Genomic DNA, 25,999 nt, shown 5'->3' on the forward strand with positions numbered 1-25,999 from the left:
GCGTGGCCCAGGCAGCAAGTTCAGTTTGTATGTGTGTCCAGTAGGCGCGGTACTAACTGAGCATAATCAGCATTGTACGCATGCTGACGATTACCACCCGGTTAACGCATGAGACCTTACTGCTAAGTCAATGGGTGGTGGTAAGGTCTCAAGCCCAAAATGGGCGTGCGCCAATTTTCATTTTGCCACACGTCCATTTTCGGCCAAAGAAAAAAAATGGCATTTTTTGCAGGTGCGCTGAAAAATGAACCTCTGCACATCCAATATACGCATCTACACCAGCGCAAGCCACCTTTCGGCGCACCTTATTAAAAGGAACCTTAGATACGGCACGGAATGTCAGCCATACCTGGGTAACTTCTGGGCACCACCAGACAACCAGTTATTCAGTGCTAGTACCCACACAGCTGGCAGCCTGAATACCCAGGTCTAATTAAGCCAATGGTAGTCAGTAGGAAAAAGAAGGTGATAGTCTCTTTGTTTAAGTCTCTGGTGAGTCCTCTTTGAGAATACTGTGTACAATTCTGGAGACTGCATCTTCAAACAGGATGGAGTTGGTCCAGAGGGTGGCCACTAAAATGGTCAGTGGTCTTCGTAGTAAAGAGTATGGGGACAGACTTAATATGTATACTTTGGAAGAAAGGTGGGAAACGGGATATATGATGAAGATGTTCAAATACTTCTGTTGCATAAAATGCACAGGAGGTGAGTCTCTTTGAATTGAAAGGAAGCTCTGGAATGAGGGTACATAGGAAGAAGGTGAAAGGGGACAGACTCAGGAGTAACTCAGGGTTGTGAATTCATGGAATGGCATCCTGGTGGAGATGATGGAGATGAAGACTATCCGAATTCAAGCAAGCTTGGGATATGTACAGTACATAGGATTTGTAAGGGAGGGGAAGGTTAGTAGATGGCATGAATGTAGACTGGATAGACTATATGGTCTTTACCTGCCTTCATTTTTCTATTTCTGGAATTTAAAGAAATGCTGACCACCACTGGCTAAATATTGCATCCTAAGCTTCCTTTCTCCTTTGCTATGGCTATTCTTTGAAAATATCTTTTGGAGATTTTGAGGAGCTCAGAGGAATATCTTTCTCCTTTTAGTAAGGCCTACTTTTTATCATCTGAGAAACCAGTATGATAGGGGCAAGTGATAGTGGGGGCAGACTCACTGTTGACAGTCTGGACTTTATGGGTTTTCTGAAGGTATTCCTGGTTTGGGAAAGGAATAGAACGGGGGTGGGAAGCTTCAAGGGCTACAACCTAGTCTGGTTTGTAGGATTTCCCCAGTGAATATGCATTAGATCTATTTTCATGAACTGCTTCCATTGTATGTAAATAGATCTCATGCATATGCTTTGTGGGAATTCTCAAACTCCAACTGTGTTGTGGCCTTCAGGGACCAAGATTGCCATCCCTGAAACAGAGCTACTCATCTTGTAACCTTTATTTTTCCTCAAGACAGATGCCATTCTGTGCCTGTGTTTCTGAAATCAGAGTGCTTTAATTATGGGACAAAGTCTGAATTTTTCCTGACCTGTGTTGACTCCAAATTGACTTTTGGGACACAGAAAAGTCTTCTATGTTTCTACTTTCTTTCCTTCAAGAGTTTCCTTACATAATTGCATTTCAGTCTGAAACTAAAATTTCTCCACCTATCTATTTCTGTATGTCTGAGTTACAGACCTGCCAAGTTCCTAGTTGCAAAAGGTAAGATTTTAGATCAGTTCTGATTTTCTGATAACTCTATCATAGGGAACTGCAGCATGAATTTCAATGAGTAGAATCAGGGACTATAAATCCCACACTGCTGTGGTATGTAAATTCAAAACAAGACTGGCCAACCTGTCTCCATCCTGGAACTGGGTAACTTGACATCTCTGGTGTTATGAGCTTTTGAGGAATTAGTATGTACATGATCAACATCAAAAGGGTTGAGGGGAAAAAAAGGCCTTCAACTTAAGAAATATCTTAAGATCTTGGCAACTTTAAACTGACAATATCACTAACCATTCAAAGTTTATTTTACTCTGGCACCACTAGCCTGTCTTAAGCTGATGTCAGTGCTTTATTGTAACCTCTTGTTCAGTAGAACAAGGGCTGGGCTTCCTAACCCTGGCAGAAATTACATGTTACAGGAATAAACAGTAAAAATGGCCTTCACTCTTATTTTGAAGATATATTTAAGACTTTACTGTACTGGCAAACAAAGAATGGTACTTAAAAAGAACTTGCATTTGGGGGCTGGCAGCTGCTATGCAGTCATACTTGCTAACAATAGTGTAGCCTTGTTACTTAGGTTCATCAATAACAAAAATCCAAATGCACTTCAGTCTGGTAAATACTTATGTTTTTACAGAACAGTGAGATTGTGGCCTAGCCCAGGGCTGGCATAACCACTGGACCAGATGAGGCTCTGGTCCAGGGTGCCGGTGACTAAGGGCGCCAGAATACCCAGTCTCTGGTCTATAGGTTAAACCTTTTCTCTCCCCCCTCCCCTTGGTCCTGTGTCTCCCCTCCTTTCTTCCCACTCCCTGCGAGTCTGGCACTGTTCTCTCACTTCTCTCACTCCCTTGTCATCTTGTAGCTTATGTTGATCACCAGGGCCACCGAAAGAGTGAACCGGGCCCAGGGCAGGGCCGCTGCCGCCACCCCTCCCCCCCAATCGCTGCCGCCCCCGCAGGTTGCTGCTGAAATACCTTGTTGGCTGGCGGGGATCCCGAAGCCCCGCCAGCATATGACTTCTTCCTCCAGCGCTGCTCTTCTGCCAACTGCTTGCCCCTGCGGATGCTTTTCCTCTCAGGACATGCTTGGTTTCAAAACCGAGCATGCGCCCTGAGAGGAAAAGCCGCCACTCAGCTGGGCAGAAAAGCAGCGCTGGAGTTCCTCCTCCAGGTCCTCCCCAGCCACCAAGGAGTCCCGGCAGGAGCAGGAGAGAGAGAGAGAGAGAGAGACCCTGGTGCCGGGCCGCTGTTGGATACCCAGAAAATTTTGCCCTCCCTGCCCTCCCTCTTGGCAGCCCTGTTGGTCACCTGTGGGAACAGCAGCAACAGCATGACAGGCTACCTTTGGCCAGCCCATGAGAGGAAGAGATGCTGAACCCCTTGGGCGGGGAAGGAGGGAGGGTCCCGGGAGTGATGCTATGGGGGTGGGGCGCCACCAAAGCAAGTTGGCTCAGAGTGCTACTGTATTTTGAGCTGGCCATGGTCCAGCCATTGACCTAGTGTACATAGGTATCCCTACATTAGGTATGGTGATGCAGGTTTATGTTAGTATTTCTTTAATAACAGAATCTGGGTGTCCAGGTGCTGTTACAGGCATAGGTGCCCCTCACACTCTAGTTTGGCATCTATGTCTTGGTACCCTTTTATTAAATTGACACTATGGACTGATGGCACCTCCAAATAGGTGGAGAAAAAAGGTGACATAAAACTAATTCATTTTCCCCAATTAGATTTAGAGCAGTAGCAATTAGATTTGCAGCTTTAGTGATCATCCCCTGACAAAAATTGTGTATATGCTGGGTGCCAGCATTCTGCAGCGTACTTAAGTTGCTGCCTACTCAGCTGTGCTGGAGGGAGTTGGGTTGTTTTTGCAAATGTCTTTCACCGGTGGAGCTTAGGGATCCCTGCCAGCTTAGGTTTTTGATATTTGAGTTGGGGATAGGGGGACCATGGAGAGTGCACATTCTACCCACTCATTTTGGCAGTAGGCACACTCTAAATTTGGGGTCTGGCTATGTCACTGCAAGATACTGGAGTTTCTAGAATGGTTCTTAAATGGTTCTGTTCTTATCTTTCATTACATTGGGTGATTTTGCAGAACTCAGTTTCCATGACACATTTGTAGCCTTCTCTTTCTTCCTGTGACTGAGCAGTCTTCCCATTGGCTGGATCCTACCACAGTCTCTGCATTGAAAAGGGAGAGAACTGTAGAGCTACAGAGGGCTAAAGTCTGAAAAATATTCAGACACTAACTATCCTTCTGGTTTCAAAGACAGTGGTGTAGCAAGACACTCAATTTTGGGTGGGCCTGGGTCCCTGCAGGCAATCCAGTCTCTCAGCTCCCCCCTCCCTCACATGCCTTTCAAACACAAATTCTTTGCTGGCAGCAAGCAGTGACTGATACACACTACTTGCACCAGCTCCACAGCATGTATAAGTTGCTGCTGGTGAATAATTGGTGTTTAAAAGGTATGCTGGAAGGAGAAATGCAGTTTTTTCAGCTGGCAAGGCTTGGGTATTTCTGCCAGCCATATCATAGGTGTGCCACTACTGGGTGAGCCTGAGCCCAAAGTACCTATGGACTTGCCACTAATTTATACAAATCTGTAGAATCTTGAAAAATATCCAGACCATTGGCAATCCAAATTTGCTGGACTCATCTGACTGGCTCCCCTTATCTTTGTGCTCTAGGCACATGCCGAGTAAGCCTATGCCTTATTACAGCCCTGGGTCCCCTTACACAATAATTGCCTCTTCAGGCCACATGAACTCCATGTGGCTTAATCTAGGAGTCTTCTTTTCTGGGATTTTCATATTATACAACTGGTCTTTTCTCTTGTGGTTTCCTCTAGTTGATAGGTTGCAGAGAGGATTGATCTTTTGTTTGTGGCATGGTGGGTGGGGAGAGTTTACTATAAATAGGGATGGTCATTAACAGTATGCATTAGAAGAAGGCTGGGATAAAGAGTTCTCTATGTTTTATGGTTTTCTGTTAAATGCACACCATTCTAAAAATGTGTTTTTTTTTAATGCTGCTCAGTTCTGATTAGACTAAATGTTACTTGTGTTAAACCACAAAATACTTGCTTCTCTTTCTTGTGGAAGGCTATGTGTTGTGCGCTATAAAATAACAGTAAGGTCTTAGATTTTTAAATTATTTTGCAAAGCCAAAGTAGATGTTATATAACTTAAAGATAAAACATGATGCTGAAGTTTGAATGGACAAGAGCAGGCAGGTCCCACAAAACTATGGGCCCGTTGCTATCCAAACACTGTGAAGTTGTCATCAGTCCATGAGTTTAAAAACATGCTTACATTACATTGTATTATTTATATCCAGCATATACCCAGAAAGAGTTCAGTGCGATTTACATACAGAGAGTTAGGCATTCCTAGGAATTAACCCATTCTCCTTCCAACATTAAATAGACCTCAAGCTTTAAACATCACAAATTTAGTCAATAAAAACGCTTTCAATCATTTATGAAACATTCTATATTGAGAAATTCTTTGTAGCTGCACAGGCAATAAATACCACCATTTTGCCGTCTGATAGGAAAAAGGTGCCGATAAAATGGACCTCGCATTTTTTGGCTCGATTAAGGAAGAAGCGAACTCCTTTGCCTTAACCCTCGTCCCTGAAGAAAGTAATTGAAACCCGTGGAGTCGGGCGGTTTCAGGGGAAGGCGTGTGATGAATATTTTTCAGCGAGGCAAGATAAGTGCACAGTTTTTCACCAAGTATATATATTTTAAAGTTCAAGTGATTTCAATAGTACTGTGGTGCTGGGAAGCAAGTTAAAATGAGCAAATGTTGCTCCCCAAAAAAATCCTTTAGAGTAACCCGATGAAAGAAGTGCTATACCACTTTACTACTACTACTTAACATTTCTAAAGCGTTACTAGGGTTACGCAGCGCTGTACAATTTAACATAGAAGGACAGTCCCTGCTCAACGAGCTTACAAGCTAAAAGACAAGTACTTTACAGCAGCATTATTGTCTGCATGAACAGTGGAAAATATCTGAGGGTTCTCTATATAAAAATTATGAAATTATACTGGTGTGAGCTGTGACAAACACTTTGTTTCTGACATGGTTTTTAGTCCTGGTTTGTGTACAAACGATAAAATGGACCTGACATAAGCAGTTGTTCAAACTCATCCCAACAGGTATCAAACAGAGGAGGATATCCAAGCTCACTGATGAAGCACATTCCACCAACCACTAAAGAATAATGGAGGAGGCCTGTGAAAACTGGCAGAGCCCATCCTACCAGCCATCAAGGAGTAATGGAGGTAGTCCATGGCAGCTGACAGACCCAAGTACCAGCTGCCAAAGACACCAGAGGATCTATCTATCTATCTATCTATCTATATATATATATATATATAACATTTTAGCAATGTAGAGGAGGGAGGAGCAGAAACAGAACACAATGGGAAGGAGGTAGGGCATTATCTTTTCTGTGGAAAAGAAAGACTGATGGAAAGAAATTAGAAAAGTGCAAGCACAATACTCCCCTCCCCCCAACTCTCATCTCTGCTATCTATCACCAATGCACATCATCCATGACTCTTCAGTGGCTGGTATGGATAAGGGTAATGTATTTGATTACCGCCTCTCTGTGAGGTACAATCAAAGTGGTTTACATGTTATATACAGATACTGTCTCTGTCCCTCTTGTGCTCACAATTTAGGATGACTTCTGACAATCAAGCTGGTACTTTTAGTGTGAAAAAAAATAGCCCTATTTCTGCAAGAGCCTTTAAATTTAGCTGTAGGATCAAAGTCCCACAGACTTCTTTGCACAAATGTTTGCTTGCAAATATTTTTCAAAGGAACTGCTTTCCCTTTCAGAGGCTGTAGGGAATGAAAGCCTTGGATATGACATGCAGCTTTCCAAAACTGCAAACAAACTGACTTCAAGGTCTGGGGGAAGGCCAACAGTCGCTCAAAAGCGCATGGTTCGGAATAAGGTATCTTTTAAAGATATTACCAAAACAGGGAAGATAGGGTATCCCCATAGAGACTCTAGTAGATCAGGTGTCCTTAAATAAAAATAAAAATCAGACAAAGGATTGCAAATTAATATGGTCAAGTACTGAGCATAATGTAAATAAGAACACCAAACATAGTTTGAAATGTCTTTATGCGAATGCCAGAAGCCTAAGAAATAAGATGGGGGGAGTTAGAATATATTGCACTAAATGAAAAATTAGATCTAATAGGCATCTTGGAGACCTGGTGGAAGGAGGATAACCAGTGGGATGCTGTCATACCGGGGTACAAATTATATTGTAGTGATAGGGTGGATCAAATTGGTGGAGGAGTAGCATTGTATGTTAAGGAGGGCCTTGACTCAAATAGATTGAAAATTCTGCAGGATATGGTCCGGCATTGAATATTCAGGGCTAATTTAGCTGGTGATAGCGCTTCTACAAAAATCTATGTAAAACTTTGTATTATAAAGGGGTCTTCAACTTGCAGTTGAAAGTTTGTTTTATAAGAGCACGTGGTGAAGGTGGTTAGCTTGGCAGAGTTTAAAAGGGGGTTAGACGGTTTCCTAAAGGACAAGTCCATAAACCGCTACTAAATGGACTTGGGAAAAATCCACAATTCAGGGAATAACATGTATAGAATGTTTGTACGTTTGGGAAGCTTGCCAGGTGCCCTTGGCCTGGATTGGCCGCTGTTGTGGACAGGATGCTGGGCTCGATGGACCCTTGGTCTTTTCCCAGTGTGGCATTACTTATGTACTTAATTACGCCATATGTTTCTGTTGGATGTATTGCATTAATGCTCAATAAAGTGACTTCTGAAAATTTAAAAAAAAAAAAAAAAGTTGATTGCCACCAGCTGAATAATGACAGGATACATGTTCATCCATCTTCTCAGGTGTATGATCTTCCAACAGTAAGTCCTAGTTGGCAAAGTTCTCAATTATACAGCTCTAATAACAGGCTTAGGGTACGCTCTTTCTAAAAATTGTCCTTGAAGAATCATGGACTGAATTTTAAATTGTTCTTGGATGACCAAAATTTACCAATAGAGCTGTTTTCAACCTAAAGGATGATGGCTGTCAAATCTAAGAAAGTTATTATGCCCTGCTGACATTCTAAAAGCAGAGGTAGCTGGGATTATTTTTCATATGCTCTGGTCTAAGGGTCTCTCATCTTTAATAAGTGAAAAATTTGGTTATTCTTGTCAGGAATTGTGAATCCTGTTTTTTGTTTATACTTTGTTGAATTTCCTTATGCTAAAAGTCAGTATAGGATACTGATTCCAGATGGTGTATACCAGAAAGAAAACTAGCTAAACCTAATCTATTATGGGTGTAATCGTATAAAAGAATTTCTGCATAGATGTGTCAGTATATGTGTGATGGCACGAACATGCACATTTATTATTTTTTTTTTTTATTTATTAGGTTTTATTCACCACCTTTTTGAAGGAATTCACTCAAGGCGGTGTACAGCAAGAATAAGTCAAACATAAGCAATAGACAATTACAACAGTAAAAATATTCAAACAGTACAAACGTATGGCATAGTATGCTACATTATAATGCCAATACAATACACAATAAAACATTTTAATAGACAGCATAGGGTATAAGCAAAGATGGAACATATAGATCAGTGGCGTAGCTACATGGGGCCTGAGGGGGTCTGGCCCCCCCGTAGATTTGGCCCTGGCCCCCTGCCGACGATCCCCTTGAATCCCCTTCCCGCCACCAAACCTCCCCCGCCGTCGCCGGCCACCCCGCCGCCGCATCAGATACCTTGTTTGCTGGTGGGAGTCCCCGAACCCCGCCAGCCGAAGAGAGTGTTCTTCAGCGCCGGAGTAGCGCCTTCGTTCAACGAAGTTCTTGGTGCGATCAGCTGTTTCGATGCCTTATGTCCTGCACCGTGCATATAGCTCCGTGCAAGATGTAAGGCGTCGAAACAGCTGATCACACCAGGAACTTCGTTGAACGAAGGCGCTACTCCGGCGCTGAAGAAGACTCTCTTCGGCTGGCGGGGTCCGGGGACCCCCGCCAGCAAACAAGGTATCTGATGCTGCGGCAGGCGGCAACGGCAGGGGAGGGTTGGTGGCGGGAGGAAGGTTCAAGGGGGTCGTCGACAGGCCGGCAGGGGGGGGTCCAATGTGGCGGTGGCAGGAGGGGGGGGCTAAACAATGCCCCCCACCTCGGGCTCTGCCCCCCCCCCCCCCCCTCCTGGCGAGGTCTGGCTACACCCCTGATATAGATAGATAAGATAGAGTAAAAGGAGTAAGAAAACAAGGGACTAGTTAAAGAGAGTTGCTTGAACATTATCTTGGCTAGGGTAGGAGTACATAAACATGTCCTGCTATAATATGTGCAGCCGGTGTTATTTACTTCTTCCGTTAAAGTCCTGGTTGAAGAGCCAAGCTTTCACCTGCTTCCTGAAGTAGAGATAATCTTGTGTTAAGCGAAGCCTTTCAGGGAGTGCATTCCAGAATGTGAGGGCTACTCTGGAGAAGGCTCACTTGCGGGTATCACATCATGTGATTCCTTTGGAGAAGGTGTGGTTAGGAAAACTCCTTGGGATGACCTTAGTGACCTTGAAGGTGTATAGAGGGAGATCCTGTGCTTCAAGTATTCTGGACTATTTTCTTTAAGGTTCTTGAAGGTCAAACAGAGAGTTTTAAATTTGGCTCTGTATTGTACTGGAAGCCAGTGAAGTTTATGCAAAAATGATATGATGTGGTCCAGGGGCATATCTGCGTGGGGCCACAGGGGCCTGGGCCCCCGCAGATTTTGCCCCGGACCCCCCTACCGCCGTTAACCCTCCCTCCCCCGCCTACCGCCGTCACCTACCCCGAGGTCCGCTTCCTCTGGCTTTTTAAACTATTGCTTCAGCTGGCGGGGGACCCCAACCCCCCGCCAGCCCAGCCGCGATCTTTAACTTTTTCATCCTCGTCGTGCAGCTCGCTGTGAAAGCTGCATGCATCTTTAGATCCAGTTGGATGGAGTCTGACGTCGCAGCACGTTGACGTTACAACGTGCTGCGACGTCAGACTCCATCCAACTGGATGTAAAGATGCATGCAGCTTTCACAGCGCACTGCACGACGAGGATGAAAAAGTTAAAGATCGCGGCTGGGCTGGCGGGGGGTTGGGGTCCCCCGCCAGCTGAAGCAATAGTTTAAAAAGCCGGAGGAAGCGGACCTCGAGGTAGGTGACGGCGGTAGGCGGGGGAGGGAGGGAGTGTTAACGGCGGTAGGGGGGGGGTTGACGGCGGTGGGGGGGGGTTGACGGCGGTAGGGGGGGCTATAATGTGCCCCCTCATTCTAGCCCCTGCCCCCCCTACCGCCGAACCTCAGATACGCCCCTGATGTGGTCACATCGCTTACAACCTTGTATCAGTCCTGCTGCAGCATTCTGAATCAATTGGAGCCTATTCAAACCCTTTGCAGTCAGACCAGTGTAGAGTGCATTACAATAATCCAGTCTTGATGTTATCATGGCTTCTTGTTACTTCTGTGTAGATATGTTAAACGGTGAGATTAGGGTAGAGTGGCTGATAGAGTTGCAGTTTACATATGTAGTTTATAGAACACTTGCATTCATGCACAAGATATGCATTAACCTTTATACCTGCTCTCAAGCTTCTTTTTAGCCACAAGTTATGCAGCTGATGCTATTTTATAAAGATACTCATAGGCATCTATGTGTCCTTATAACATAGGCCGATGGTAACCAAAAAGAGGATACATATCTGCAGATATCATTTAGGAATATTCTTCTTGTGCTCCTTCTTATAAAACTAGTAAGGAAGGCCCGTTTCAAAACGCAATGAAACGGGCACTGGCAAGGGTCCCCTCCGTTCCTTCGTGTCTCCCTCCCTCCTGAGTTGCAGATGGCCCTCCCATGGAGTTGTAGACTCCCCCCTCCCTCCGATTAGAACTCCCTCCGTTCACGTTACTGGCTGCCCCCCATGGCGCGACTCTGTGGAGAGCACCTTTACCTCCAGAGAAGCTGGCCCGAAGCCACAGCGTGCATGTGGTGATGGAGGTGAACTTCTTTTCAGGGCTGCGGGGCATTCCTTGTTGAAGGAGCATCTGTTGAAGTGTCTGTGCGTGCGTCTGATGTCAGACGCACGCACAGAGACGTCAGATACTCCTTCATGAAGGCACGACCCGCAGGCGAGAAGAGAAGTTGCTCGGTGTTAGGTGAGGTAGGCGAAGGGTTCGGGGGAGGGTTTCGGAGGGAAGGGTGGTGTGCAGAGGGTGGCAGCAGGGGAGTTCAGGGGGCAGTAAAGCGGAGGGGGTGTGTTGGAATCGGAGGGAGGGGGGAGTGAGTAAATGGTTGTTAGGGGCGTGACGGGCGTCGAAGTGGGAGGGATGGAGGGAGTGACGTGTGTGGGTGGGGGCCGGTGTGTTGATGGCCATCTGTGTTGCGCCGTCGACGTCATCACGTTTGACGTGAGGGCAGGGAACACAGATATGGTGAGTTTCATGGCTTCACCACCATGAACTAACGAACCCTTGAGGGAGTGTGCAGTTAGCTTCAGGAGCTTTTGTCCTCAGAACGTTGAGGAAGCGTTTTATGTACAGATGGGGCGTGACTGAGGGCGGGTCTATGACTGAGGGTGACTGGTCCTGATACCCTAGCCTACGAAGACTACAGGAATGCAGTGCTTCAGTGCCTTGCAGTGAGCTTCAGAACATTCGAGGTTTGATTTTCATATTAAAATTAGAAGCTTTGGTATACTTTGGGTCACTAGCCTGATAGTGCCAAGGAGGTCTGTGCTAATATTCACAGTTACATGCTGCTGAATATTAGCCAGAGACTTCATTATCTTTGCTTAACTAGTTATATAATCACCGATTATCAACACTATTATTTTTACATCATTGGCCTCGAATCAATAACCTGAGTAGGCTAAAGAACCGGGCCAATTGATAGCGGTAGCAGTCAAACATATAGTAACTATGTACAGTTGATAGGTGTCCATAATAAGGACATTTGAAGAAGTGGCTACATAGAAATAGAAAAATGAAGACAGATAAGGGTGTGTGTGTGTGTGTGTGTGTGTGTGTGTGTGTGTTATGTAAAATCTGAGGTATTCATCAGTTTTTCTATTCCTCATTGGATTTGTACGCAGTTTGTTCTTGTTGGGGTTTTTTAAAAATATGTGACTTTCCTGTTATTGCTTTTTTAGATGGGTTTTGGCCAAGTGCCTATTGGGGAGGCTCCATTTGTCTGTCTATCTGTCCGTCCGTCCATCCATCTACACATATAGGCACAAAGATACTCACACACAGACAGAAACATACAGACTCACTAAGACAAATAGACACATGCACAAAGACACAGACTCATTAAAACACACAAATAGCCAGACAAAGAGAAGAAATAATGCTATCATAATTACAGAGTTATGGCTACACAAGTCAGAGCCTACAGGGTGGACATAACACCTAATTCTTACAAAAAGACAGTAGTGGAGTGATTTAAATGTGCATCCAAACTTCTGTGGCCTTAGTGCAATACTCTAACTTCAAGATCCCAATTGCATTCATAGGTCTGTGAATAGACAACATGTTGCAAGTGCAGAGTATCCTCACCAGAAGAAATAATGTAAGAAATTTGTTTCTTTTTCAGTGCATTCTGACTGAGACCACCCTTCTCTCAGCATGAAGGAAGTGACCATTGCAGCCCTTTTTGGTATGTGTAATTCATGCCTATTCAGTTGTTTACATGGATAGTATGAAATGTCAGTACTTAACAGGTTGGATGATATTAAAAAGAGAAAGGCAATAAAGAGAAAGGCAGAACCACCGAAGGATGACATAAGAACATAGATTATTAAAAGCTACATATAATAGAAAACCTTGGCAATAAGATAAATATAGAAACATTTATAAAACCTTTTATTATTACAAAAAAGCACAAACATAAAATGCTAAATTCCACAAGAAATTGCTTAAATCTAAATACCATACATGAACCAGTTTGATAGAGAATATGTTAAAACTGAAGTCTGGACATTGGCCTGTATGTCATCTGGTTCCTGTTTTGAGGGAAAGTAAAACCTTAGGAAAATGTTTAAAAAAAAACTGTGGGGGTACCACATCTGTCTTCACCTTGCTGTTAAGAAGGAAACTGAGGGTCCAAAGAGATGAATGGGTCAGAGAAGAGGTGACAAAGGTGTTTGAGAATGGCTTCTACTTAAAGTTCAATTCCCATGGATTGACATAGTTCCACATAGGCAACTAATAAATAAACTGAGTGCTCTCATTATGGGTCCTAAAGTGTCTGGGTTAGGAACTGGTTGAGTGAATGACAACAGAAGGTAGTGGTAAATGGAGCTTACTCTGAGGAAAAGGATGTTACCAGTGATGTGTTGCAAGGTCCAGTTCTTCGGCAGTTTTTAAAAACATTTTTATAAGCGATATTGCGTAAGGGCTGTCTGGTGAGGTTTGCCTCTTTGCAGATGATACAAAAAACTACAATAGGGTAGACACCCCCCTGATAGTGTGGATAACATGAGGGAGGACCTAACAAAGTTTGAAGAATGGTCCAGAATTTGGCAGCTAAGATGTAATGCTAACAAATGCAGTTGGAAAGCAAAAACCCGAGGGAACAGTACAGTTTAAGGGATGAAGAACATTTGTGCATGAAAGAGGAGTGGGATTTGGTGATTGTACATGATGATCTTAATGTGGCCAAACAGATGGTAAAGGCAATGGCGAAAGCTAGAAGGATGCTTGGGTGCATAGCGAGGGGAATGGCCAATAGGAAAAAGGAGGTGATGATGCCTCTGTATGAGACTCCGGTGAGACCTCATTTAGAATATTGTATACAATTCTGAGACCACGCCTTCAAAAAGATATAAATAGGACGGAGTAGGTCGAGAAGGTAGCTACTAAAATATTCAGAGGTCTTTGTCAGGTACAGACATAAAGATCCTAATATGTATATTTTGAAGAAAGGCGGGAGAAGGGAGATATGATAGAGGTGTTTAAATACCTCCATAAATGCATAGGAAGCGAGTTTCTCGCAATTGAAAGGAAGCTCTGGAATGAGGGGGCATAGGATGAAGGTGAAAAGGGACAGATTCAGAAGTAACCTGAGAAAATACTTCTTCATGGAAAGAGGGGTGAATTTGTGGAACGGCCTCCCAGTGAAGGTGGCAGAGACAAAAACAGTAAATGAATTCAAGAAAGCTTGGGATGGGTAAATTGGATCTCTAGGGGAACAGAAGGTATTGTAGATGCCATGGATGGGCACCACGCGTGCATGGTCTTTATCTGCCACCATTTTACTGCAGGTGTTGTGAGGTGGGTAGATCAATAGAAATGACTATGTTCTAAATATCAGCTTAGGAAGGCACAAGAACTCTATTCAGTGTCAAACATTCTGCTGGATGGGTCTCTGGTGAGGAATCCAGACCTTGCTTACTAAAGTTTAATGTACCTGCTTTAGACTATGTTGGATTGGAACTGGTTTGTACTGTATTTTTTTCCCAAGTTTTGCATCAACATCTACTTAAAGAAGAAAGACGACAAATGGGCAGTACTTTGTTTTTCTTCTTGTATGTGTGTTCTGTGTTTTTTTTCTTTCCAAGTGATTCTTGATTGAAAAGTTCTTCTTGCTGTTTCCAGAAAGATGGAAAAATACAAGAGAAAGATAGAAAAAAGATGAAATTAGGATTCTATGTTAATTACTTTTATGATTATGAATAGTGCAATAAAGTCATGACTTTGAGTTCAACGATAAGTTTTGATTATTGAAGAAAGGAACAAGTGGGAAGAGCACATAGAGCATGGTTCATGGAATTCTTTCCAATGTGTGTGTGTGTCTCTTTCCTGGAGGGAAAAGAAATGAGCAAGATTGAATGGAAAGATACCAAAACATTCTGCTAGTTTTGAAAGAATAATAAAATGAAATTAAGTGTGATAATATATCAGACAATTAGACGTCATTGCCAACTGATTTTAAGGGATGGATTTTACAGTTTAACAAGGAAATCCAGAAGAGGGAAAACAAAAGTTCTGCAGAAAGAGCATACAGTCCACAAAAGCAGAACACACATCTTCTAATAGTTAAAAGGCCACTTTAAAACACACTTAACAAGCTGAAATTTTTTTAAAAAATGATAACTAATCACCATGAGCTGTTACCAAGTGATGTAATTCTAATTTATATTGTGGAGAAAAAGACCTCAATATTCTACGCTTGGCAGCAGATCAAAAAAGCTTTTCTAAGTGCCAGCTTCTTCTAGACTCCGTTATCATCATTGGTCAAAAAACCCCACGTTTTTATTCATTACATCAATTTTAATTCCACACATTTTAAAATGATTTCTAATGATTAAAACATTCTGAGGCACATCATGAGATATATGTTTTATGACACTCAGCTTTAAATCTCTGCCCAACGGGGCTCTCTGTTTCACTCTACTCTTGAGCTTCCTCAGAGGGCTAAGCGAATTACAGCCTTTCACTGTGCCTGAAACCTTTCAAAATGGCATCCACTGACTCTAAGACAACGACACTGAAGTCACACTTTAAAACACAACCAGATGTGGCTATGATTTGCCTTTCTAGAGGCTGCATCAGGGATTATCAACTATTAGGGTCCCAAAAGGCACAAACAAACACCTAATAGTAGATGTAGCAATGAAAACAGCAGCAGGATAAAAAGAGTGTCTCCTCCTTTCTGCAAGCTGCTGAGCTGTTTTCATTGTCCGTATTTTACAGTTTAACTGCAGAATGCCACTGTTCCATGGCTACAGGTATTACTGTGCTTCTCTACCACTAGTTGCCAGTACACATTGTGCTGTTCTAGGCAAGGTGAGTTCACAAAGCTTCAACTTCCAGCATAAACCATTCCCAAGTAAAAACGTCACCAGTAGACTCTCAGTTCTTTAATGTAGCAATCATAGCAAATAAAGAAAACCAGCTTACAGTTCAGTTGTTTGGAAAGAATTGTTGCCTTCTGCAAATAGAGTATGTATCTAGCCACCTCAGAGGCAAGGAGATGGCCAGAACCTCAGCCTAGCTGAGAGGGAAAGCTGTAATACTCAAAGGGAAAGTGTGGATAAACTTGGGAAAATGGTAAAGAATTCTGATGGAATCACAGTAGATTAAGGAGGGATCAAACCTGTTGATCACAAAGGTATGCTATGAATACTGGGACTCTCTTTCATAGCACCTAGGGGAAGAAAGGGAAGGCTGGCCCTGGCCCATAACTAAGAGCCAATAGAGAAAGCTCACAAGGAGTCAATCACAGGGAACTGCTAATTATAGGGAAGGCAGCCCTAAAAACCCGTGTTATTCAGACAATACAATTGAATACAAATACTACTCATACTCAATATACACAATATACCCTACCTCCATGAATATGGGGACAGAACACACATTAACAACCAATAGCATGGTATAACATGGTTATAGTTCTGTGATTAGATTTGACAGTAGAATTTACAACAAAGATAATGGAACAACACGTCTGAATCACTAAGAGCCAGGCCAGCAAGGATAGGTTTATAACAGCAAAGAGGGGAAGAGTTTGATGGAGAATGCATGTGGAGCATGTCTCATGGAATTATTTCCAGTTCGTGTGCGTGTGTGTGTGTGTCTATATGTATGCCTTCCTGTGTTTATGTGTGTGTGTACGACCGTGGGTGTGGGTATGTGTTTTGTTTGGGTGTGTCTACTGTGTGTCAGTATGTTATGTATGTGTATATGACTGTGGGTGTGTTTCTATGTGTATGTGTATTTTGTTTGCATTTAGGTATATGTCTATATGTATATGTCTTGTCTGTGTGTGTACACAGTATGAACTAACTTCTATAAATGGCGCCTAAAACAATAGATGCGTGTGCCCTTTATTGACTACAGTCATAAACATCTGGGACCAATCTGAGCATCGCCCCTCGATTTGCACCAATCATTTCATGCAGATTTGACCTGCACACTAGCTTCAGTGCAAATATCAGTGCACCCTTGGCATATAATATGTGATGATGTCATGTGTGCAGGAATAGTGAGAAAAATGGCAACGGGCAAGAGGCGGCCAAACTTTTCAGAGGAAGACACACTCCTCCTTGCCAAGACCATCATTGCACAAGAAGAAAAAATATTTTATAATTCCAGGCCACATGAGGAGGAACTACAAATCCTATAGGAGGGCATGGCTGAGGATGACTGCCTGCTACAATCAGCCTGCCTCCCTCCCTAGGGAGGTGCGTTCAAAATGCAAGCAGGGTACAGTGCGCTGTAAAGCTCCTGATTACAGCACAACAAAGCTGTGTTTTTATGTTGATTATGCACCTGTCTTGATTGAGGGTGAGGTTAACAGCTCAGGGTAATAGGTACCACTTGTGGGATTTGAACTGGCCACCCCTGCAGGTCAAGTCAACTGGAAAATGTAAACAATGTACTGTCAGTTGTGACTCCAGCACAACAAGGTACTGTTTGCATGTTAATCATGTACCTGTGGTCATGGAGGGCGGGGTGAACAGCTCAGGGTGATACATGCCACTGGTGGCATAGGAGCCAACTTTTCAAAATGATTGGGGGTGCTGAAAAATTTTTTTTTTAACAGGTGGTGCATTCCCCCCTCCTCTCCTCCCTCCATTCATATCCAGCAATTCTCCTCTCTCCCCTGCCCTCTCCTCCATCATATACACAATTTTCCTCTCTCCCCTACCCTCCCCTCTCATCCATGTCCAGCAAATTCTCCCCTCCTCTGCCCTCCCCTACTTCCATCCATTTCCAACAAGTCTCATCTCTCCCCTGCCCTCTTTTCCATGTCCAACGATTTCTCCTCCCTCCCCTACCTTCCATGTCCAGTAACTTGCCCCAAACACCGCCTGCCCCTTTTCAGCCTCCTTCTCCTCCAAGTTTCAGGCCCCCTCCTTCTCCTCCAAGTTCCAGGCCCCCTCCCTCTCCTCCAAGTTCCAGGCCCCCCTCCCTCTCCTCCAAGTTCCAGGCCCCCCTCCCTCTCCTCTGAGTTCCAGTCCCCCCTCTCCTCCGAGTTCCAGGCCCCCTCCCTCTCCTCCGAGTTCCAGGCCCCCCTCTCCTCTGAGTGCCAGTCCCAACCCCAGCCCGACCTGTTCTCCAGCCCTCATTTCCTGTTTCCACAAGGGCGGGACCAGAGCTGAGAGAGAAGCGAAGGCTGAAGTGCCAAGCCTGCTCACCTTTCACTGCTGCTGCCGGGACCCCGAGATAAGATGAGTTTTAAATTCTGGGCGGCACGCAGGAAGGCGAGGGCGGAGGACTGTTGAGGGAGAAGAAGGCGGGCACCGGGCAGGTTGGGCTGGCTGGGAAGGGAACTGCCAGCGGGTCAAAATATTGGGGGTGCTCGAGCACCCACAGTACCCATGGAGTCGGCGCCTATGACTGGTGGGATTTGAACTGCAGCATGTGGAGGTGGAGGTGGAATCAGGAGGAGTGATGTAACACTGTAATGCAAAGTCCCATTGTGAATAGCAAGGTAGCATTGTGAAACATCTGTCATGTAACTGCCATTCAACCTCCCTCTTCCTTACCCACCCCTTGTCTCCATAGACAGAAGACTTAAGGAAATGTGACCAGTATCTGTGGCAGCACAAGCAGGACTACGTCCAGGGGGTGAGACGCCAGCTGGAGATGCAAGCAGGTGAGAAACCTGCAGTGTCAAATGCACACACCATTGGCTCCCTTCTCTTCTTCTCGCTCATCCTAGAGGAAGGGAGATACTAAATGAGCTGTTGCAACATGAACACTCTAACAGGGTTACTGTAAACAGGAGGTGGCAATGCATAGCACATAGGCAAAGTTGACCCTTAACCCCCATATACCATTGTTAACTCCCAAACTACAGTGCTTACCTTGGAATATATAATGGTCAAATGTGCATCTGATGGAGAGCATGACTGTAACTGATGTGTGTTTCCCATCAAGAAGTGCAGAGTGATGCACTTGGGGTACAGAAACCCGAAAGAGAGATACCGAACAGGAGGGGAGAGATTAATAAGCTCGACTCAGGAGAGAGACCTTGGGGTGTTGGTGTCAGAGGATATGAAGGCGAAGAAACAATGTGAGAAGGCGACAGCTGTGGCCAGAAGGATGCTAGGCTGCATAGAGAGGGGTATAACCAGCAGAAGAAAGAAGGTGTTGATGCCCCTTTACAAGTTGTTGGTGAGGCCCCACTTGGTGTATTGTGTTCAGTTTTGGAGGCCATATCTTGCTAAAGATGTAAAAAGACTGGAAGCGGTGCAAAGAAAAGCTACAAAAATGGTATGGGATTTGCGTTGCAAATTGTATGAGGAGAGACTTGCTGACCTGAACATGTATACCTTGAAGGAAAGGATTAACAGGGGTAACATGATACAGACGTTCAAATATTTGAAAGGTATTAATCCGCAAACAAACCTTTTCTGGAGATGGGAAGGTGGTAGAACTAAAGGACATGAATTGAGGTTGGAGGGGGCAGACTCAGGAGTAATATGAGGGACTTTTTTCATGGAAAGGATGGTGGATATGTGGAATGCCCTCCCGCAGGAGGTGGTGGAGATGAAAACGGAAATGGAATTCAAACATGCGTGGGATAAACACAAAGGAATCTTGTTTAGAAGGAATGGATCTATGGAATCTTAGCGGAGATTGGGTGGTAACACTGGTAATTGGGAAGCAAAACCAGTACTGAGCAGACTTCTACGTTCTACGCCCTGATCATAACTGAAGAGATAGGGATGGGCTGGAGTGTAAATTTTAAGGGGCTTCGATGTTAGCTTAATAACTTTTAGTACAAGAACAGTGCTGGGCAGACTTCAACAGTCTGTACCCTGAGAATGGCAAGGACAAATCAAAGTCGGGTATATATAAAAAGTATTGTATACCATGTAAAATGAGTTTATCTTGTTGGGCAGACTGGATGGACCATTCAGGTCTTTATCTACCGTCATTTACTATGTTATTATGTTATAGCTCAGCCACCAGCTGCAGCTGCACCACCTCCTGTACCTGCTGCCGCAGGGCTGGGCCCAGCAGCCCCTCAGGAGGGGGAGGAGGAGAGTGGCCAGGAGGAGGAAACGCCAACAGCAGTAGCCCCCCAGCACACCATGCCCCCCTCCTGCCCACCCTAGTGCCCTGTGCCACCCTAGGAGCAGCAGGACCAGTTTCAGGAAGCAGAGGACAGTGGCCTGCTGCTGTCCTCATCTCCCCTGACAGAGAGAGCTGAATCTCTGGCAACTACAGGTACAGGTGCAGAAGCACCTTGTCCCACACCTGAAACTGGAACTGAACCTGTGTCAGAGGAGATGGGGTTAATTCTCAAGGCCAAGGACCAGCAACTGAGGATCCTGGAAGCTGGTCATGACAGAATCAAGCATGCCCCTATGGCACATCTTATCTGGCCAACAGCATGAGCTGGGATCTGGTGACTTGACAGCTCCCAGGTCCCTTAGAGGGGCATAATCGAATGTGAACGCCCATCTCCATGGGCGTCTATCTCCGAGAACGGGTACGTGAAGGGGAGGGACAGACCGTATTTTCGAAAAAAAATGGGCGTCCATCTTTGTTTTCGATAATACGGTTTGTGCCGGGCAAATGCATCGGATTTGTGTGGATTTGAGCTGGGTGGTTTTGTTTTTCAGTGATAATGGAAACCGAAGGCGCCCAGCTCAAAAACGAACAAATCCAAGGCATTTGGTCGTGGGAGGGGCCAGGATTCATAGTGCACTGGTCCCCCTCACATGCCAGGACACCAACCGGGCACCCTAGGGGGCACTTGTAACAAGTAAAAAAAAGTTAAATACCTCCCAAGTCCATAGCTCCCTTCCCTTGGGTGCTGAGCCCCCCAAATTCCCCCCCAAAACCCACTGCCCACAACTCTACACCATTACCATAGCACTTATGGCTGAAGGGGGGCACCTAGATGTGGGTACAGTGGGTTTTGGGGGCGGTTTGGAGCACTCCCATTTACCAGCACAAGTGTAACAGGTAGGGGGGGATGGGCCTGAGTCCACCTGGCTGAAGTCCACTGCACCCACTAACAACTGCTCCAGGGACCTGCATACTTCTGTGATGGAGCTGGGTATGGCATTTGAGGCTGGCATATAGGCTGGAAAAAAAAGTTGCTGGTTTTTTTGGTGGGAGGGGGTTAGTGACCATTGGTGGAGTCAGGGGTGGTGATCCCCGATTCCCTCCAGTGATCATCTGGTAATTTAGGGCACTTTTTTGGGACTTGTTCATGAAAAAAAAAGGGTCCAAAAAAAGTGACCCAAATTCACGGTAAAAACGCCTTTCTTTTTTCGATTATCAGCCGAGGGCGCCCATCTCTCCTTGGCCGATAAACACGCCCCAGTCCCGCCTTCACCACGCCTCCGACACGCCCCCGTCAACTTTGTTTGTTCTCGAGATGGAGTGCAATTGAAGACGCCCAAAATCGGCTTTTGATTATACCGATTTGGGTGCCTTTGCGAGATGGGCGCCCATCTCCCGATTTGGGTTGAAATATGGGCACCCATCACTTTCGAAAATAAGGCCGTTAGTCTGCCCCACCTCCTGATGCAGCTCCTGCAGCTCTTGGGGTAACCTCCCTCCCCTCCCTCTGCCCATAGTGATCCTCCCCCCTTCCCTAACCCTTTTTGTTGTATATTCTTTTTTACTGTTCTTATTTGTGTACATTTATTTTTATTATTTTAATAATATTTTACATTTGATTATATATTGTTTATTAAAATGTATTATATATATTGTTTTTATTTTATTATATATATTATTAAAAAATAGTTCTTTTTTTAATATGGGTGCCTTGTGTTTTTATTTTAGTGACTTTGGTTGCCCTAAATAATTCTGAGGCTACTACACAGGTTTCCTGCCTACTGTGAAGAATGGAAGGGAGGGAAGGATAAGGATTGCTGTCACAATGCTCTGTCTGATGCATGTGTCACCTGCAAAGCTATCAGTTGGGGATGTATTTACAACACCTGTTATTCCAAGGGCTGGTGTGAATTCATGCCATCTATGAGCCACAATACCTGATCACAATGGGCCCTCACCCTCCTATAGCATATTCCTAGAATATGATACAGCGGACATTAAGTAAGAGGTAGTGAGCCCTTTATTGGCCATCCACAATTGAACAGAACATGCAGTGCTACAAGACAACAGATTCTGTGAAACTCAGCAAATGTTATGAGGCATATAATAATACAGCCCAGCATATAATACAGCTGGGCCAGTAACATAGAATGCAACTTGAGAACAGAAGAATGATGCTGAGCATACAATTCTCCCCCACCGGCCACAGCCAGAAGACAGATGCAACTGTCTGGTTTTACCTAAAATACACTCTCAATGGGATTGTTCAATGCAGTGGTGTAGCCACGGGGGCCTGGATTCCCCCAAATTTGCTGTTGGCCCCTGGTTTGGCTGGCAGGGGTCCCCAACCCTCGCCAGCTGAAGCCCTGCTCTCATCTGGCATGCTCCTTTTAGTGAAATTGAGCATGCTCATTTTCACTAAAAGGAGCGTGCCGAACATGAGGGGAAGAGAAAGCAGGGCAGGCAAAGCGGCAGTGCTGGAGACCAGCACTGGACAAAGCTTCAGCTGGCGGGGGTTAGGGGTTAGGGACCTCCGTCAGCCAAGGTATTTGTGGCGGCGGTGCTTCAGCTGGCAGAGGTTGGAGACCCCTGGCAGCCAAGATGTGTTAACAGTGGTGGCAGTGGGTGGGGAGCGGCAGGGCGGCGAGGTAGAGGAGGGCAGCGGCCCCACCTTGGGCTCTGGCCCCCTCCCACCTCGAGGTCTGGCTGCACCCCTGGTTCAATGGTACATGATGCAAAGTTTCCAGACATTCTTTTCTAAAAGCATCCTTTCTGTCCCTGGTGGATTGAATCTTAGCTTTGGCAAAAATAAAGCAGTACAGGGTTAGGTGAGTGAACCTGTAGTTGTTGAAGTGTGAATCGAGTCCAGTTCCCACAGCTCCCAGGCCACTGCCCTAACCATTAGGCTAGTGGTCCAGGCAGAGCTGCAAAGTTTAACTATGAGGAACCCATATCCCAAATCACCCTGGTATGGGACGTGAAGTGCTGTATAGGCTCTACCACAATTTTATCCCATGGCCCCCCATCACCATGATTGAGATCAGCACTGCGGATCCCATAATGCATCAGAAACCACATTGCTTTCAGACCTCCTTCAGCCAGTGAGGGTGCATACATACAATCTGACTTTGGTGCTGTTTAGCAGTTGCAAATATCCACCCATATCTTCAGCGTTATCAAGATCCGTGCCATTTATAGAATCCATTTCCGAGCCAGTTTTCATGGCACGCCCATGCTCCGCCCCATCTCCACCTCTTTTTTTCAGCACAGGAAATTAGGCGCTCTTGCTTAGTTGTGAGTGGAAAATTTGGCATGATGTGCCTTAATAGACTCACACTTAGCGGGCTTCCTTCTTTTTGAAGCCGAAATTGCAGATCGGCACCTAAATTGGGCACCAATTTTTTTTATATTTGTCGGTGTCTATATGCATGCATGCATATGTTTTATTTCTGCATGAGTGTGTGTGTTGGATTTGTGTAGAGAAGAAGGGAGATGAAATTTGAAAAGAAGCATTCCCTAACTGCTATGTTTCAGTATATCAATGTTTCTATGGTGAAGAACGCTGGAATTTCTTTTCCCACAGAAATGGACTGGGTTATACTGGGGGGAGGGGGGAGGGGGCACAGCTTCTCTGGAACCCTAATCTGATCAGGCTTATTTTTAAAATCAATGTGTCTTTTACCAGTTTTTCCCCCATGCCAAACTTAGGGCCATGTTTACTAAGGTACGCTAGCATTTTTAGTGTACGCTAATGCTAGAGACACCCATAGGAATATTTGTGTGTATCTAAAATTAGCACGTGCTAATTTTTAGCACACCCTAAAAACGCTAGGGTGCCTGCAGCACAGCTTAGTAAACAGAGCCCTTGGTTCCATTCTGTTAAATTTTTGAAGAGTTTGTTTGTCCCAGACAAGGAGCCCCAGGTGAATGAATATGAGAAATAGAAAACTGTCAAAGAGGTATTTCGCTTGGAGGTGGGAGTATTGGAGGACAATACTCAAAAGCAAAAATACAATTGGCAATGAGTGCCAATTGCATAAGTGTCTTTTTATAGAAAACATTTGTAGACTTATTTATCTATTAAGGTTTATTTACTGCCTTTGGACATAGGCAATCTACACTTATAGGATAACTTTGGCTGTTTAAGTTGCTAAAGGGCCAGTTATCCATTTTAATTTGGGACATAATTTGGAGAGGACAAAGCTAAAACGTATCCACTAGGTGACAATTCTATACAGGGTGCCAAAGGTTAGGGGCCAAGATGTAGTATGCTGTGCCCTAAACCCCGCATTCTATAAAATGCGACTAAAGTTGCACATGCAAATCAGCACACATAGTCGATTTGTCAGTGCAACTTAATTGCTTAACAAGCTAATCAGCACCGATAACTGACCACTAGCAAGCAATTATCAGCACTAATTGGCACTAATTAGAATTTACGCACACAACTTTCTAAGCGTATTCTGTAAAGTGGTGCATGCAAATTCTAATATGCATATCATAAATGGAGGTGCAGCCATGGGAGGGGCATGGGTGGGTCATGGTTGTTCCTAAAAATTAAGCGCACTGTTATAGAATATGCCCGATTTACACTTAAATTAGAAGTGGGCATTTACACCAGATTTTAGTTGGTGTAAATGGCTGCACCTAAATTTTAGTCATGGGGACAGCTGCTACACATCCTATATAATAATTTGTGCCTCCAACGTTCCATGTCTGGCTGCCTGGGTTCGTAACATCTCCTGATGTCAGCCAGCCTCCAGCGTTCCATTCCCCCTCACAGTCCCGCCCTCGCGTCAAGATGTAATGACATAAGAGGGCGGAACAGTGAGCGGGAAGGGAACACTAGAGGCGAGCTGATGTCAGGAGGGATGTTACGAATGAAACGGAAGCCAGTGCCAGCCAGCCAGAGAACGTTCAGGTACAAATCGAGGGGAGGAGAGAATCGCGGGACATCGAGGGAAGGGAGGGAGGAAGGGAAGGGAAGGGGAGGGCAGAGGAGAATTGATGGACATAGATGGGATGGGAGGACAGTAGAGGAGAGAATTGCGGGACACGGATGGGAGGGCAGGGAAGAGGAGAATCGCTGGACATGGAGGGGAGGGGAGGGGAGGGGAGGGGAGGGGAGGGAAGAATTGCTGGACATGGAGGGGAGAGAGACAAAAAAAGCTTACATGACAGCCTTCCTAGGGCCCGTTTCATTGTTGAGGAAACGGGCATGGTTCCTCTAGTATTCTATAAATCATGCCTAACTTTAAGTGAGGTCTATAGAATAGCACTAAGCAGGTGCTGATTTTATAGGCACAATTTATAGAATCTAGCCCAAATTCTATAATGACATCTGGATGCCCAGATTCCATTATAGACTACTAACATAGTATATACTTGTCAACATTTAGGTGCGCTCACTTACGCCATGTCAGTAGCATGTGTAAATGTGTATGCCTAAATTGTGGCACTCTAGCACATAACATATAGTATTCTCTAACTTACGTGCGTAAATGTTGAACATGTCCATGCCCCACCCATGTGCCTCCCCCTGTAAATGCCCTCTTACATCTTCATGCTAAAATGATAGAATATCGCTTAAGGCATGGCTAGTTTACTTCTGCTGTATATAAACTGTAACAGTTACATACAGAAGTGCTAGTATTCAATAACTTACACACTCGATTGGTGTCTAACTTTAGGCAACCTGTGTTAGAATGTCAGGGTATCTGGATAATTTTTTTGTAAAGGTCTCTATACTTCTAAATTATTACCTAGATTTTATATGAAGAGTTTAATGCTGTGAGTTTAATAGTCTTTCTACTGTCCTTTTGCTAGTTGTTTTCTATGCTTTGTTTGCAATTTTCTCGGTCAATCTTATCATTATTATTCAATATTCCAGGGTAGTTTATGCCTCTTTTTCATTTCCATTGAATACTGGAGGACTTTTCTGTGTTTTGAAGTTTACTGCTTTTATTGTATTTATGTTTATATTTGGTCATTTTACTATTGTTATACTGTTAACAAAATTGTGAGTGTTATGTTAAACTGTACATCGCCTTGGGCGAATCTCTTTATAAAGGCAGTTAATAAATCCCAATAAGTAAATAAATAACTTTGTATTTCCTTATGAAATGTAGGTAACACAAAAACAGTGAAGGCAATATTCAGACACAGCCACCACATAAAGATAAGGGAATGACTTATATGCTTATCTTT

General features: G+C 44.5%; 1 protein-coding gene across 2 annotated transcripts in view; it reads left to right on the plus strand.

Moving 5' to 3' along the window:
* Positions 1 to 25,999, plus strand: part of VIT (vitrin) — a 144,802-nt gene that overhangs the window by 20,742 nt on the left and 98,061 nt on the right. For both annotated transcript variants that reach the window (XM_030196407.1, XM_030196409.1), the window contains exon 2: positions 12,357 to 12,419. In XM_030196407.1, coding sequence (XP_030052267.1) covers positions 12,389 to 12,419 — 31 coding nt within the window. In that variant the 5' untranslated portion in view covers positions 12,357 to 12,388. The remainder of the gene's footprint in view (positions 1 to 12,356; positions 12,420 to 25,999) is intronic.

The sequence above is a fragment of the Microcaecilia unicolor genome, chromosome 3 (assembly GCF_901765095.1).
Source record: "Microcaecilia unicolor chromosome 3, aMicUni1.1, whole genome shotgun sequence".
NCBI classification, from domain to species: Eukaryota; Metazoa; Chordata; class Amphibia; order Gymnophiona; family Siphonopidae; genus Microcaecilia; species Microcaecilia unicolor.